This window comes from Pelodiscus sinensis, chromosome 1, assembly GCF_052426305.1.
Source record: "Pelodiscus sinensis isolate ZL-2025 chromosome 1, ASM5242630v1, whole genome shotgun sequence".
Lineage (NCBI taxonomy): Eukaryota > Metazoa > Chordata > Testudines > Trionychidae > Pelodiscus > Pelodiscus sinensis.
In genome coordinates, this window is record NC_143052.1 from 242,359,297 (window position 1) to 242,374,159 (window position 14,863).

At 42.9% G+C, this 14,863-nt stretch overlaps 1 protein-coding gene across 2 annotated transcripts in view; it reads right to left on the minus strand.

Annotated features, from left to right (window-relative positions):
* CUL4A (cullin 4A) overlaps positions 1–14,863 on the minus strand; it is a 69,994-nt gene that overhangs the window by 12,851 nt on the left and 42,280 nt on the right. For both annotated transcript variants that reach the window (XR_012900369.2, XM_075918528.2), the window contains 5 exons: positions 14,532–14,724; positions 12,926–13,030; positions 6,314–6,424; positions 5,335–5,420; positions 4,232–4,339 (listed from right to left, as the gene is read on the minus strand). Coding sequence is in view for 1 of the 2 variants with exons in the window: in XM_075918528.2 (XP_075774643.1) it covers positions 4,232–4,339; positions 5,335–5,420; positions 6,314–6,424; positions 12,926–13,030; positions 14,532–14,724 (603 nt within the window). In the remaining variant the exon portion in view is untranslated. The remainder of the gene's footprint in view (positions 1–4,231; positions 4,340–5,334; positions 5,421–6,313; positions 6,425–12,925; positions 13,031–14,531; positions 14,725–14,863) is intronic.

Here is a 14,863-nt window from a genome sequence, read left to right on the forward strand (position 1 = left end):
CCCTTTCTCCCCCAACTATATGTCCCAGTCCCAGCTGCTAACAAATGCAGACTGGAGCCGCAAGCACGCATGCTCTTGAAACGCAACCCCCACCTTTTCCATTATTTTCAATGGGAAAATTGGCTCCGCATAACACGTTTTCACTTAGCACGATCATTCTCTGAAACATATCTACCGTGTTAAATGAGGAATTACTGTAATTTCTTAGTTTCCTTTTAAACAGAGACACAAGAAAAGATGTAATTTAAAATGAAATTCCCTTACATGGGTCATGAATAGGGTACTACTAAATTCACAGACATGAAAAAACACGTCACAGACTTTGAAAGCTTCCCCCATGAAATCTGGTCTTTTGTCCGCTTTTACCCTATATCAGGGCTACTCAACTTTGGAAGCTCTGGGGACCACAATGATACTCTCAGCACCTGCCGAAGGTCGCAACTTAAGTGTGGTTGCATATATGTGCAATATATATATGCAAATAGCTTCTTTCACATTGACAGGCATGAATATAAAGCTTAAGGCAAGACTACACAACACACAGGCCCCATGTAAGTCAGTTCTGCGGATACTAATAAAATGCAATATTTACCCGACTTCCTCCCTATGACAGCACTTTTAATGAGCAATGACAGTCCAGGAATTTAACTACTAAAACATATCAATAGAAGACCATTCTATTGACTACTTTTTTGTTTTGGCTCCAACCCATGGGCTGCCTGATGAGCCCCACAAAATCCCAAACTGCACTGCAGGCTGCAAACAAATGGGCCTCATGCGGCCCACGTGGTGAGTAGTTCTGCCCTATACCATAGTATGTCTACACTGCAAAGTTAATTAGAAATAACAGCCGTTATTTCGAATTAACTTTAATAGCATCTATACATGCTAACCCTTAATTCGAATTTGGTAAACCTCATTCTATGAGGAGTAATGCCAAATTCAAAATAGCTATTTCGAATTAAGTGCTGTGTAGACACTTAATTCAAAATAGGGGGCCTCCAGCCCTTCCCGGGGAGCCCTGGTGACTACTCTGGGCACAACCAGGAAAACTTACTCTCCTCTCCCCCAGCCCAGGAGCCATTAAAGGAGTAGACCCTGGCCACAGTGCCTGTGCCAGCTTCAAGCCTGCCAACCCAGAGCCAGCAGTGGCCACCGGGGCCCCTGACCAGTGGCCCCAAAACATGAGCCAGCAAGCCAATGGCAGCCAGCCCTTCACCGCCCCCCAGGAGCAATTTGCCAGCTCCCAGGATCCAGGTTTCCCCCTTCCTTCTCCCACCCTCTGTCTTCCCCCTCCCACATCCTTTTCCCAGTCTCCCCAGAGATTCATTCCCCTCCCCAGTTTCTATTTTTGAACATACATGTCTTTTATTTGACATCAGGAAGGGGGGCTAGGGAGGGATAAGTGGAAGGTTTTGAGGGAGGAATGGGGCACGAGCCCCTGGTGGGGAGGATTGGGGAGGCTCTGAGGGCTCCTTGGGGTGGACACTCTCCCTCAGGGGCTCCTGGATCCTGACAGCCCTCCCGATGGACCCCCCCGGGTGGCAGCCTGCAGCAAGTGCAGCTGGGCTGATGGCAATGACCCCACAGGAAGCACCGGCGTGCCCAGGGGCAACTCTAGCTCCATATGGCTGAGTGCTGTGGTGTCCCGAGTTCAGGCACTCAGGGCACTCCAAGACAGGACTGCTTTGCTGTCCCTCATCAAGGTAGATAAGCAAGCGGGGAACCCTGAGAACTGTCTGTCCGAGGTGGGGGTAGGGTTCCTTTAAGCACAGAGCTCAGTTAGTCTCAGGCAGCAGCCCCCCACACTAAGTCCTAACCTGATGCCCTGCCGGCACTGGTTCCGGCCATCCTTAACTTCGGTTCAGGGTCCACTCAGTGTGGATGTGGTATTTCGAAATAGCAAAACGCTATTTCGAAACAGTTTTTGTGTATAGATGCGTTATTTCAAATTAGCTTAATTCAAATTAACTATTTCGAATTAAGTTAATTTGAAATAGCGCTGTAAACATACCCATACAGATTTCAAAGGAGAAGCCAGCATTTCTGGCCCTAGAGGAAGTTGCAGGGGGAGTACACTGTTACTTTAGCGGGGGCAGGGTTACCATATCGTCTCCCTTCCTTCTTGTGCTGTCTTCAGAGCTGGATGGCCAGAGATTAGCAGTTGTTGCCTGGTTGCCCAGCTCTGAAGGCAGTGCCTCTCCAGCAGCAGTGCATAAATAAGGGTGGCAATACCATACCATGCCATCTTTACTTCTGTGCTGATGTTGGTGGTGATGCTTCCTTCAAAGCGGGGCTGCTAGCCAGCAGCTGTCCCTCTCTAGCTGCCCAGCTCTGAAGGCAGAACTGCTGTCAACAGAGTGCAGAAGTAAAGGTGCAAACAAGCCCTTCCCTATGCATATGCAGAATATGCAGCTGCATAGGGCACATGAAAATTTGGGGCACCACTGGGACAGCAGGTAAGAGTGGATCGGCTCCCTCATGTCCATGTGCAGGAGCTGAGCCATTCTCACTGGGTCTGTGGTGCCCCAAATTATGGTGAAATGTACTGAAAGGGGCGGGGGGGGGGATGGTTACCTGATTGCCACCTGAGTCCAGGGCTACAGACGGAACTGCAGAGCCCTTGGGCAAAGTGTGGAGGGACCGGCTCTGAGACCCAAAAAGGGCAGGGCTGCAGAAGGCTCTTCCCCAGCCATTCCTTCAGCACTGTGCTCATGCTGCCCAGGGCTCCATGAGTGACTTAAAGAGCCCAGGACTCTGATTGCTATTGCAACAGTGACATCAGCCAGAAGTCCAGGACCCTTTCAAACTGCCATGCCCCAAGGCAGCTGCCCTTTCCCCCCAATCCCTCAACCCCTTGTCCGCTGCTGTTCCTGAGCTGGGCTTCCAGGCACTGGAGGCTGGAATGCTCCAATTCCCAAGAAGCCCAAAAGCTGAATGACAGCCTCTGCAGCAGGCAGGTGAGGCATTTGACCCTCTCCTTGCTGCACTCTCCCACGTAGTGTCCTATGGCGAGGGGAGGAGTAAGGGGGAGGGCCAGGGCTGGCCCTACCATGAGGCCAACTGAGGCAGCCACCTCAGGGGCCAGATTGGAGGTGGGGGGAGGCGCCACTAGAACCCAGAGTGTAGAAAATTGTGTCTGCTGCTGGGCATATGTAGGTAGCAGAGCAGTACCATGAGAGGAGTAGAACAGGAAAAAGACAGAATTAAGACCTTTCAAAATTTTGGCCCAAGCAAGGGGCATGGGGGCATCATTTGAGCTCCCTGCCTCAGGTGCCAAAATGTTGTGGGCCGGCCCGGGGGGGAGCCCTGGACTGGGGACAGGAACAAGTCACATGGGGGGCCATATAGGAAGTGCACATAGAGTCCCATAAATTCTAGGAATAGCCCTGCGTGCATACTAAAAAATACCTCGTTCATTCTATTTGAACGACATACCTTTTAATGTGTGCCAGCAACATCAGAGGTCAGACTGATGTACAAAAAGAGTCACTCTCACTGGACTCAAGATTTAACATTACACTCTAACCAAGAGGGATAGATCCCTACTCCACAATCCCCACCCCACCTGCACCATCATAACTAGCCCCTTACCCAGTCAGCACCTACACTCCCCTTCTGCAGAGCCCTCCACATCCCAATCCCCCGCTAACCTACAACCACTTTCACATGGACCCTACTGGAGAGTTCCATTCCTCTGCATCTAGAACCCATCTCCAATGAGCTCCTGTTTATCTAGAGTCCACCCTCCTACCCCCCAGCAAGCAGTCTGCACCCAGACTGGGCCACAAACAACTTTGTCATCCCACACAAAGCCCTTCCACACCTGGATCCTGCTGGGCTGAACCTGCCTGCCTACATCTTGCATGCTTGACATGGAGGGGCAGGGCCTCAGGGTTTTTTGGGTATAGGCCTGGCCCTTGTGTTGTGTCAGTCAGGTGCATCCTCCCCACTGAGTCTGTGTCCTGTGGTGGTGGGGGGAAGGGCTGCAGGGTGATCTCACAGTGACCTGTGCTTTCCACTGCCATGCTGGAGCCTCCGCATTTATTTACTGACAAGATTTGCAGAATTTTAAAATATTGTCTGCCGAAATTTTTTAGCGCAGAATTCCCTCATGAATATCTAGTTATAAGTAATTGAAACAGTTCTAATTTAATGTGTTAGGCAACATTAATATTGAGAATTCCATCACTCCACCACAATCGACAGAAATTCTTGTTCAAAGACTCACCTCTGGAGGTAAGTGGACTTCCATGGGTGTATAGGTTGGCCAATATCCCATAGTAAGTATATTTACCGTCAGGTCTATATTACCTGGATCACTTTGGTTCTGCATATACTGAAATAAAATTAAATTAAAAAACCCAAACCCGTTAAAAATCCTGCTAACACAATAAATTAAAAATAAACTTGGAAAAGTATATGGCATCTGTTAATTACTATCTATAGTATTAATCTTTTTTAACTGTAAATTAATTTTGACATACTGAATTAATTCTGGCAAGTCATTAAAACACTCATAGAGCTGACTATAAACCAAAAGTTGAATTTATGAAGCATTTCTCATTGAAAATGTCTTGAAGCACTATGCAATATAAAAATCTGATCAAAACCAAGTTATTCCTACAGTAAACATAGACAGCCTTAAGTTTCTTAAAATACTGATTGCAATTGGAAATTATGTACACCAATAGGAAGTTTTCTTGAGGCAATGTCCTCAGATAGAAAATGCTTTTCTTCTTACTGTTTTGCAGTCATGCAAAGTACACTACATACCTACGCAGTTCAGAACATAGTGAATGTTGGGAACAAAATGGACAAGATGACTATCAATTAGGTCTATTAGATCTGTTCTAAAGGACTTCAAAGTCAAAAGAAATGAAAAGAATCCATACAAAAATAATTATAGGATATTAAGATAGATAGATATTGGTACATTTTGAAAGAAATGCAGTCTAGATAGTGCCTGGGCTGAGCATCCAGAGAACATAACGACAATCCACTCTGAATGGCATAAGAACGTTCATCACTAAATGTAGGTCGTTCATACTGAACTAGTAAGAGCCTGGCAATAATTCTCACATGAAAAAATGGCATCTTATTAATTTTAGAGATGGATCCAATAATACATTTAGAGACAACATTGCATTCAGACTTTATTATTAAGAGACAAAACAAAATCAAATGAAACTAGGGCTAGATAACATCCCAGCAGATACACTACACTATAAACAATCTGTGGAAAATCTGTTTTGTTGTGGTTTAATTCAATACAATTATGTGACCTCATCTAACTAGTATAAATATACTACGCATAAGTGAAGTTAAATTTACCTGCTTAAATTGAATCATGACATCTTTTGAAAGTTCCATATCCTTGAACATTCCCTCCAATTTGCTGGTGAAAGCAGCACCACATTCTGCCACACAAATTAAAGTTTCCATGATTGCAATAAACATAAAACAAATAATAAAGGTTTAAGCTTAATGTTGAGCCAGCATGACGGGCCTTGAGATGCAAATCTAGATAAATTTACTCCTGCTCGTTCTGCTTCTTACTCATCTTTACACTTTCAATTGTTCTATTTCCCTTACTCAAAGTAAACAGGAAAAAAATAAAATTAACCTTTAATTGTTTGCAGCTTTTTCACTTGAGAATCACTTCAAACCATTTTACCACAGTTCGAAGTGTAAACCTCAGTTAAAATAGCAAGCTGTGTGTAAATCCTGCATTACTACTACTTCAACTGCAAACCCAGACCACAGAAGGGGTTGTGTCACTCCTCACCCTACAAGCCTGAGAGCTCCCAATGCTGTTGTTGTTGTAGCTCCCAACCTGGGACACTCACATCTAGCCTATCACACCCTGAGTGTGTGCTAAGACAGCTGATTCAGTAGTTCTGATTCTAGCCGCCCACCTGTAGCCCCACATTGGATTCCACTAGCCTTGGTTACAACACTTGAATGTGAGACCCCCACACTCCACCTGTTCCAAATACCCCTAGAACTATGTGCTCCTGGACACATCAGAAAACTGTAAGCCTGTTCTCAAAAGTCCTAAAAGCATACCACAGTTACAGCTTAATGTCACAGATTCAGATTTCCAAAATAACTCCACTACCATTTAGGCATCTAAATTAAATTTCCATATTTCCTTGAGCCCAGAGCAATCAGCAGTACCCATTCTGAACAGTGGGAGCTGTAGCATGCTCATCTTTTATTTGACAATCTGGTCCAGTCCCTTTAACATAAATAAAGATTCATATTTAAAAACCAAAGGAAGTAAAAAAATTCAATGTTTGCAGCTGCTCACCATGTTTAAGCTTTGACAACATCGACTTCTCAGCATCTACCGAAGCACTTTTTCCAACCAGCAATCTTTTGGCCAAATCTTTCTTATAAAATGCCTCAAACACATCTTTACCTGTATAGATAAACAACAGCAACAACAACAAGAAAAAAAGCCTGAGAAATGAAAAGTTACATATTTATTCATCTTCAATTATACAGAAGTGTCCTTCCTCTTGACTTGCTGAAAGGTGGATATATCTGTACATTGACTGGTGTTATTCTTTGAGATATGCTGTACACATATGTTTCACTAAAAATTTGTACTTGCTCCCAATGTACTTGAGTTGTAGATTTTTGGCTGCACACATGGCCCTACTCTTCTTGTACACCAATCTGAGGGCCATTGCCATCTCACTCTCTGTTCCTTCATACCACTGTCCAACATCCGAAGCAGTGGGGAAAGTGGGAGAGATTATGGAAAATATATGTGCTCAGCATATCTCAAAGAATAACAATTACCACAGAGGTAAAATAAGCATTGTTTTTGTCCTTGGAGTGATTGCATGCATAGCATTCCACTGTAGGTGACTCATCAGCAATTTCCCCTACAAGTGATGGGACTTTTTTTTTTCCCCACCAAATAATCCAAAGATCACAACACTGACTTACCAAAGTTGACGTTATTTCATGAAGCTTGAGAAATAGTGTTGTTTCTGAAGAAAATATGTAAAGATGACCACATTGTTGCCTTGCATATGTCTAGAAATATTGCTCAGGAAGGTTGATGAAACAGCCTGAGCCCTCGTAGAACGGGATTCTAATGTTGATGGAGGAGGAGACTTTAGTAAGGTCATAGGAAAGCATAATGCAGTCCCAAATCCAATAAGAGCTCTGTAGAGTTGTTCCAGGGTGACTTATACCTCTTTCAGAATTGGCCACAAAGAGCCTAGGGGAAGATCTGAATGACTGTACAATCCAGATAGAATGCCAAAGCTCTGCAAACATTGAAGAGGTAGAGACTCTGATCAGCTTTGGAAGCGTAGGATTTGAAGGCAGAAAAAGCTGACACCAACTTTGGTATACATTTAGGGTATAGCCTAGGAGAAATGCTGCCTTTATGGATAACGATAAACGAAAGACAATGCTGAAAGTTTTGGAAATCTCATTGCAGAGAGGATTGCAACCAAAAACAATCATCATAGGTAGCCGTAGGAAAATCAGAGGTTAAAAGGGAGAATCTTTTAATTTGGCTAGGACTAGACTGAAGATCCTATGAAGGTACTGAAATGCTCACAGGAAGATAGGAACAGGTTTCCAGATTTCTTAAGGGTTTAATCAAAAAGAAAGAAAAGATAGAGAGGTCATTCTGTATTGCTGAGAAGTGAAGTGGATTCTTACTAAACTAACTGAAAGGGTGGATGATTTCAGATGCAGTCCAGCATGTGTACGATTTCTGTATGGAGAATGAAATAACGGTGGGATTACATCCAGATCAAATATCAGAGGGGTAGCCGTGTTAGTCTGAATCTGCAAAAGCGGCGAGGAGTCCTGTGGCACCTTATAGACTAACAGAAGTGTTGGAGCATAAGCTTTCGTGGGCAAAGACCCACTTCGTCTGATGCATGCATCAAATGTGACATGCATCTGACGAAGTGGGCTTTTGCCCACGAAAGCTTATGCTCCAATACTTCTGTTAGTCTATAAGGTGCCACAGGACTCCTCGCTGCTTATCCCGATCAAAAACCTCTTTCATTTTTTGGGGGGAGGGGGTACTGGGGCAGGGACCTTGGGCACAGGTATAATTTGACTTCTATTTGGGGACAGGGGAGGTCCAAGCAGGGCTCAAACCCACTCCACATGGTGTGGTCCAGGGAGGGAGTAACACCTCCACCCCCAACTCACCTCAGGAGCCCACCCAGCCTGAGTTGAGGGGGGGGGGACCAACATTTATAAACTCAAAAGTTGGGGGCTCAGCTCCAAAAGCTTGAGAACAGCATAAGGTGGAGGGTGGGGGTAGCTAAGGGCTGTGTGCAAGCAAAGGGTAGCTCAGGGTGCAGCTAGAAGTTGGGTGTAGCCAGGTGGCATAACTCAGGGTGCAGGGAAGGGGCAGTTCAGGATGTAGGGAGAGGAGTTCTAGAGGTTGTGTGCCAGGAGGGCTCCTCTGCTGTCCTGGTTCCTGGACTCTCCACCATCCAAAGGTGGATGTTACGTCTGCTTCTGTGGGGACAAGGGGGACTAGGAGCTCAGGAACAGCTTTACCCCTGAGCACCAGCAGAGGGAACACTTCAGCTACCTGCTCCATGGAGCCAACTAGAGCAGTAGCTGACCCACACTCCTTGGCTCTAGCTTCCCACCTCCGACCAGGCTGGAGATGGGGAGAGAAGGAGAAGGGGAGAAGTTGCTCCAGGGACTGCCCTGCTACCATTTTGGGGAGGCAATGCCCTTTATGCCCTCCAACTCTGCTCAGGTGCTTAGGGCTTCCAGGAGGCACCAGAGCTTGGGCCCTGAGATTCATCCTAGCTGCTCCTAGCTTCAATCTATTGGGGGAGGCAGGGATCAGGACTTCAACCCTGTGGACAGCCTCAAGGATCAAGGTTTCAACCTCAGTTCCTGACTTCAGCTCCACAGGGGGTGCTGGGGTTTGGAGTCTGGGTTTTGGCCTTTGTGACCTCACAATAGTGTTTCCTGTAAGCTGGACACTTGGGCAGCCATCCAGGAGAGATTCAAATGCCACCCAGCTGATTAGCAAAGTGCCCACAGCTTGCCACATGTGTTTCTATTGGTGATGCACACCTACGCATGCCTCGGTCCACCTAACAACATGTATTCTGTGTTCCCATAAGAGGGAACACTGCCCCGTGGCCCACTTGAAGGTTGAGAAAATGTGGCCCTAGTGAGTCCTTGGTGCTGCTTGCCAAGATGACAAACTTCTCAGGACCATAATCTCTCACACATATTTAACCAGAAATTATTCACACGGTGAGGTGGAGAGATTGACGGTTGGCATTCAGAGACTTGTCCTGATAACATTAGGACATAGGAGATTTTTGTCCAGGATAAAATTATCAGGGGTCTGATAAAGCTGATGTAGATCCATGAACCAATACTGTTGTCATGGCCAAGCTTGTGCCACCAGGATTTATGTTGCTTTGTCTCTTTTCATCTTCCTGGAGCACTCTTCGAATGTGAGAAATTTGGGGGGGAGGAGGGGGAGAGGCAGAGAGGAGGATGCATAAAGCAGATGAATAGACCAGGGAAGAAGAAAGACATCCAGCATGGAACTTGTGCTGCAGCCACTCTGAAGCAAAATCCCTGCACCTGTTGTTGAAGTATGTCACAAATAAACGTATTACTGGGTACCGGTATTCCTTTTAAGCTAAGTGCTTAGGTGACTACCCAGGAGAGATTCAAATGCCGCCTGATTAGCAGAGCACCCACAGCCAGCAGCATGTGCACCACCAGTAGAAACACATCTCCACATGACTCTCTGCACATAAAATTTATTCCATGCATGGACTGAAAAAAATAAATTAGAGGGAACATTGCTGGTTACCCCCAGTGTTGAAAGACCTGGAATAGAATATCCTTCCTGACTGACCACTTGTGTTGGACAAGTTCCTATGGAGAGAATCTGCAATAATGTTCCTCACTTCTGGAATATAAAGCTTTTAGTAAGACATTGCTTCTTATAGAGATTCCATGGACAGATTGTTTTTTAGAGCAGCTGAGATGACCCTGCAATCCCCTTGCTTGTTCAGATAAAACATGGTAATGGTATTGTTCATCAGAACTTAAACCAAGTGGTTCCTGATGGTGGATATAAACGTCTTGCAGGCTTGATGCATACCACAAGAAGTGAGAGATCCTTCAAAAACTATAGCCAATAATTTTTCTCTGTACTCCTCAGACAACTTAGGCTGGCCAATTAAGAAAAGTGTATTTAAAAAACAGTACCTGATAATTTGACACATATCTGAAGGCTGGTAGTAGCATGGTCCATATATAAGTCCAGTTTTTAAACTCCTTGTTGTTAGTGTCCCTGAATTGAGACTGCCTGGTACACTTAGCAGTATCCATAATCTCAAGGGAGTCAAGAGTTAGTTGGTAAAGAAATAATCAAATTCTTGCAGTGGAACTTTAGCACCGTTGACTGTGGGTGGTATAGAAGCTGGCATCTGACAGAGAGATCTGACTGATGCCAGCAAAGGCTTCATTAATGGGAAGGATGATTGTTTTCAGAGCAGGGATCTGTAAGATATATAGGAGCTTGTATGGTTATCTTGTGCAAGCATCACCTGTACTCCTAAAGACATGGCCACCCTTCTCATAAAGCCCTGGAATTTTAAAATCTTCCAGAAAAGATGTTGATTCCAGGGTGACAGCCTCAGAAAAAATGAAATATTAGGGGTGGGAAGACATGAAAAGATTTCCCCATTATTTTCCCTTCTTATCTAAGTTCCAACAAAGGAAGAGGCTAAGGGATCACAGAAGGGGCTTCCCTATACGTTGATGGTGTAGATTAAGGTGATCTTGTAGACTAGAACTCAGATGGAGGTTTAGACCTCCTCATAACAGTTCAAGATGTCCCATAAGGTCACTGGAGATGTTCCTTGTAAGAGTGTCAGTCCTGACTTGCAGATTTAGTATCTCTGGAACAAGTTCTGTAAAAATGATCTAAAAGATGTTGAAGGAGATCTTGGTGTTGGATGGTTGAGTCTGAAGAGATGCAACTCTCCGTAGTAAATGGAGAAGCAGTCTCTGTCAGCGTTTGGTGGGTCTCCCCGATGGCACTGACACAGAAGCAGCCTCTGAAGAAGTAGATGGCAATGGGTAAGACAGCTGGGACATCAAGATAGGTGCCAGTTGTGCCAATGGAGCCTTAACATCACAACAATTTTGTGGTTTGGATTTTCTTCTTAATTTATTGTGATATGGTTGTTTCCCTCTTCAGTGTCCAAGTGTGGCTGTTGACTTATTGCCCCTTCCTGCCCTTGGTCAGCTGCAATTACTGACACAAAATTGTATTTGCCAAAAATACTATCATTGTCCCTCCTGGAGTCTTGTCTATTAATACACAAAATGGGCCCTTATGCATTTCAGAAAACCCCTTCTGTACACATCACCTCCTCAGGCTTTTCGTATACTTCTCAGTAGGCTCTGCAAATAGTCTTTTGAAACTTAAGACATATATGAATATCCACAGATCTTCACCCCTTCCATTGGGGCTTCTCCAGATCCGCTCCTTAGATCTACCACTCCTTGGAGCAGAGGTACTAGGAATATGATTCAGATTCAGTGTTCTCTTTTCCTCCACGCAAAACATGGCTCCTTCAAAGTATTATTACCCCAAATCTTGGTAGACTATCACTGGGATCCGCCAAGAGGAACTCAACATTGCTGCAGCAGTTCTACTTCAGATCTCCCAGCACACAGACTACCAAGAACTCTCTGAGCTTTGCTCTCACTGATAAAGTGGTTTGGTTATATAGAATATATTGTGGGTGAAAAGCTCAGGAGAGAGCAGGGAGTGCCTGGAAGATAAGATGGGGAACAGCTGGTAACTACAGGTCTCAGAATATCTGTCCTTAAAGGACCAAGGCCTAGAAACTTAAATGCTCAGTAAGACCTACCCTTAAAGAGCCAGCCATGTCCTGCTATGACATATGTATTAGTTAGTAAAAAAAAAAAGAAATTATTATTCTGACCTACTCTTTCAGTTCATTTAAAAACTTTAAAATACAGATATGCATAATATTAAAATAAAAATAATAAATGGAAAATGTCATGGTTTCATATTTAGCACTTCAAATTTAGAAAGGTTAATCTCTTAGCCTCAAGAAATATATACTTCCTTCATCGCTTCTGTTGGGATTTTCTTAGGGTTTGACAAACAATAATCAGTCTCCACACGTTTGCTGTCCAGACTGCTATATTCAAATAATTCTGGAAAAATATTTCCATAGCAAGAGCAAAGAGGGGTTTAAAAAAAAAAGCAGGCCTGCCTATATCTCTTATATAAAATGCCCAATATTAGAAACTGCTCTAGTTAGACAAAAACAGCTTTTCCTCTAACTCAGATATTTAAGATTTAGACCCCATTTTCCCCTAAAACAGCCAACAGATAGTTTAATTAGATATGGTGATATGCTTTTTCTGCTGTTCATTTTAGTATAAATGTCCAGATCATGTGCTTATCCTTATACTGATTGGTAGAGTTCATTTTTGGAAAGTGCATGGCATTAAGATGTCAAGCACTACAGTGCCACTCTCTCTTCTCTATACCTTGATTTATTGTTTGCATCCTTATGTAAAAGAAGGATGGTGATGAAAAGGATGAGCTACTGTGTGCAGGGCTCCCACATAATCTTATCTGAGTGGCCAGGGGAGGGAAACAATGAGGGGAAAAATAATATCAGTGACACGCACAGTTTCTGGTCAGAGAACAGTTTTAACCTTTGGTCTTTATGCAACTAACATCAGCCTCTCTAATTTTGTAGTCCCAGCCTATAGACTCTTAAACATGCAACAAGTTAGTTATTGCTGCACTAAATCAGTTAACAGTTCTAGCAGTAGCACTAAAGATCATCTTAATCACATCTGTTTTAAACCCTTCTTACACTTAAACATTTCTTACCATGAATGAATCTGAATATTATCATGATTTTGTCAAGGATTCTTTCTAGCTCTTCATCAGTTGCTTCCTTATTTCCAGCTCTTAACTTTGAATCCACATGTTTTGCTATAAATAAATAAAAAAGTTGAGGAGCTTAAAATAAAAATGCCTCTAAAATTATTGTAATGTTTCCACTTCTAATATTACTAGATATTAAAGCACTGGTGAAATGCCAAATATCCTATTTTGTAATCGGTTATCCCTCCTCAAAAGTCAGAGTAATTATATTCAGGTATTACATTTTTAGTGAAAAATGATGTCACAAAGGAACCGACAATGATAAAGACAACAAATTAGCTTTAAAATTAATGTACTAAAACACTAGAATTTTCATGTTATGTTCACTACAAGAACATTACTTGTTGATAGACAATATTTGGAATTATACAATGCATAAGAATGTATAACATGAGAAACAAAAATAAACAACACAAAGACGACTATTTTTGTAGGCCTTTACCATGTCCTTTGGCTCTCACCAAAACTTAAACAGAAGTGATGCTTTCAAGTTAGTAGCTTGATAATGGCAGAGAGAAACAAGATTACACGATAAATTGTAATTGAAGGTATAGAAAGCCATACAAATAGCCCTACTCTGAGTCTCTAGGTTACGTGTCAGTGGGATGAGAAGGAAGCCATTGTAACAGCTGAGGATATAGTTTCCACAAGTGGCAATAAGCCCATATCACTGCTCGCACATTCAAATAGTATTCAGTCATCTCCCCTACATAAGGGTATTACTTAGAAAGCCATTTTTCAGGTTAGCAAGAAAAAGCAAAAGAATATGGTATAGACAGAAACGTGCAGATCCTCAGCTAATGTAAACTGTAGCTCCACTGACTTCAAAGTCAGAGCTATCACAATTTACACCACCAGTGGATCTGTCCTCATATTACTTATTCTGAACATTTTAAATATTTTTCTTCTAATGTACACCAAATGATTACGCTTCCCTTTTCTGATTAGAAGTCCTGAACAATTTTCTTCTTTACAACTCAGTCTTCCTGTAACTTAATGCTTTTAAACTGATGTTCTCCTGAGTTTAGCTCAGGAGGGAAAAACAACCAGCCACTCAAATCCCACTACTCCTTCCTTCCTGGGCATATTTTTCTTATCGACTGTCAGTCTGTATGGGAAAATGATGTTTTAACATCAGTATGAGCCTTATCCAAAAGACATACCACTATTCTATTCTGAAGTAGTTACATTTCTTTTATAATAGCTCCTCCTTCCCCTTAGCAACTCACCCTACTTTAGAAAGTTAGCCATACAGGTTTCTAAGCATCTGTCAGCACTATACACAGTGCAGGCAAGTAGGGGTGCAGCAATAGCAAGAGTTAACATGCCTCTTCATGTGATGTCTTGCAAGCAAACACCTGACATAGAATATCCAGACTTTTACCTGAACTCCACAACATAGCCAGATTAATTTTTGCCTAACATCTCCAAATCAATTCTTCTAGTGGACTATGCATTGTATTACTATTACAACAGCATACTCAGTATGCTTTATCTTATTATGGTTTCTATAGGTTTTATAAATATTTTACAGAAAAATATATTATACCTATCAATTCTGCAGGCTTATTTGGTCTCTTGTTGATAAATGTTTCAAAGGATTCCTTCATCAAGTTTACAAATTTCTCATTTTTCTGAAAGCACGCTTCTATGATATGGTCCACTTTATCCTTAAAATCTAGTAGCTCTTGCACCATATCCTTGTCCTTTTCAGGATTAACCACTATTGTTGTCCCAAAGTTCTGTAAAAACAAACACTTTTGATAATCAGATACTTCATTGCTACCTGTCTCCCCTCACAGACACATACACCCTTATGAAATTCAACAATTGGAAAAATTTATAATAGAGGTACTTGACATCTTAAAGCTGTTCAAAATG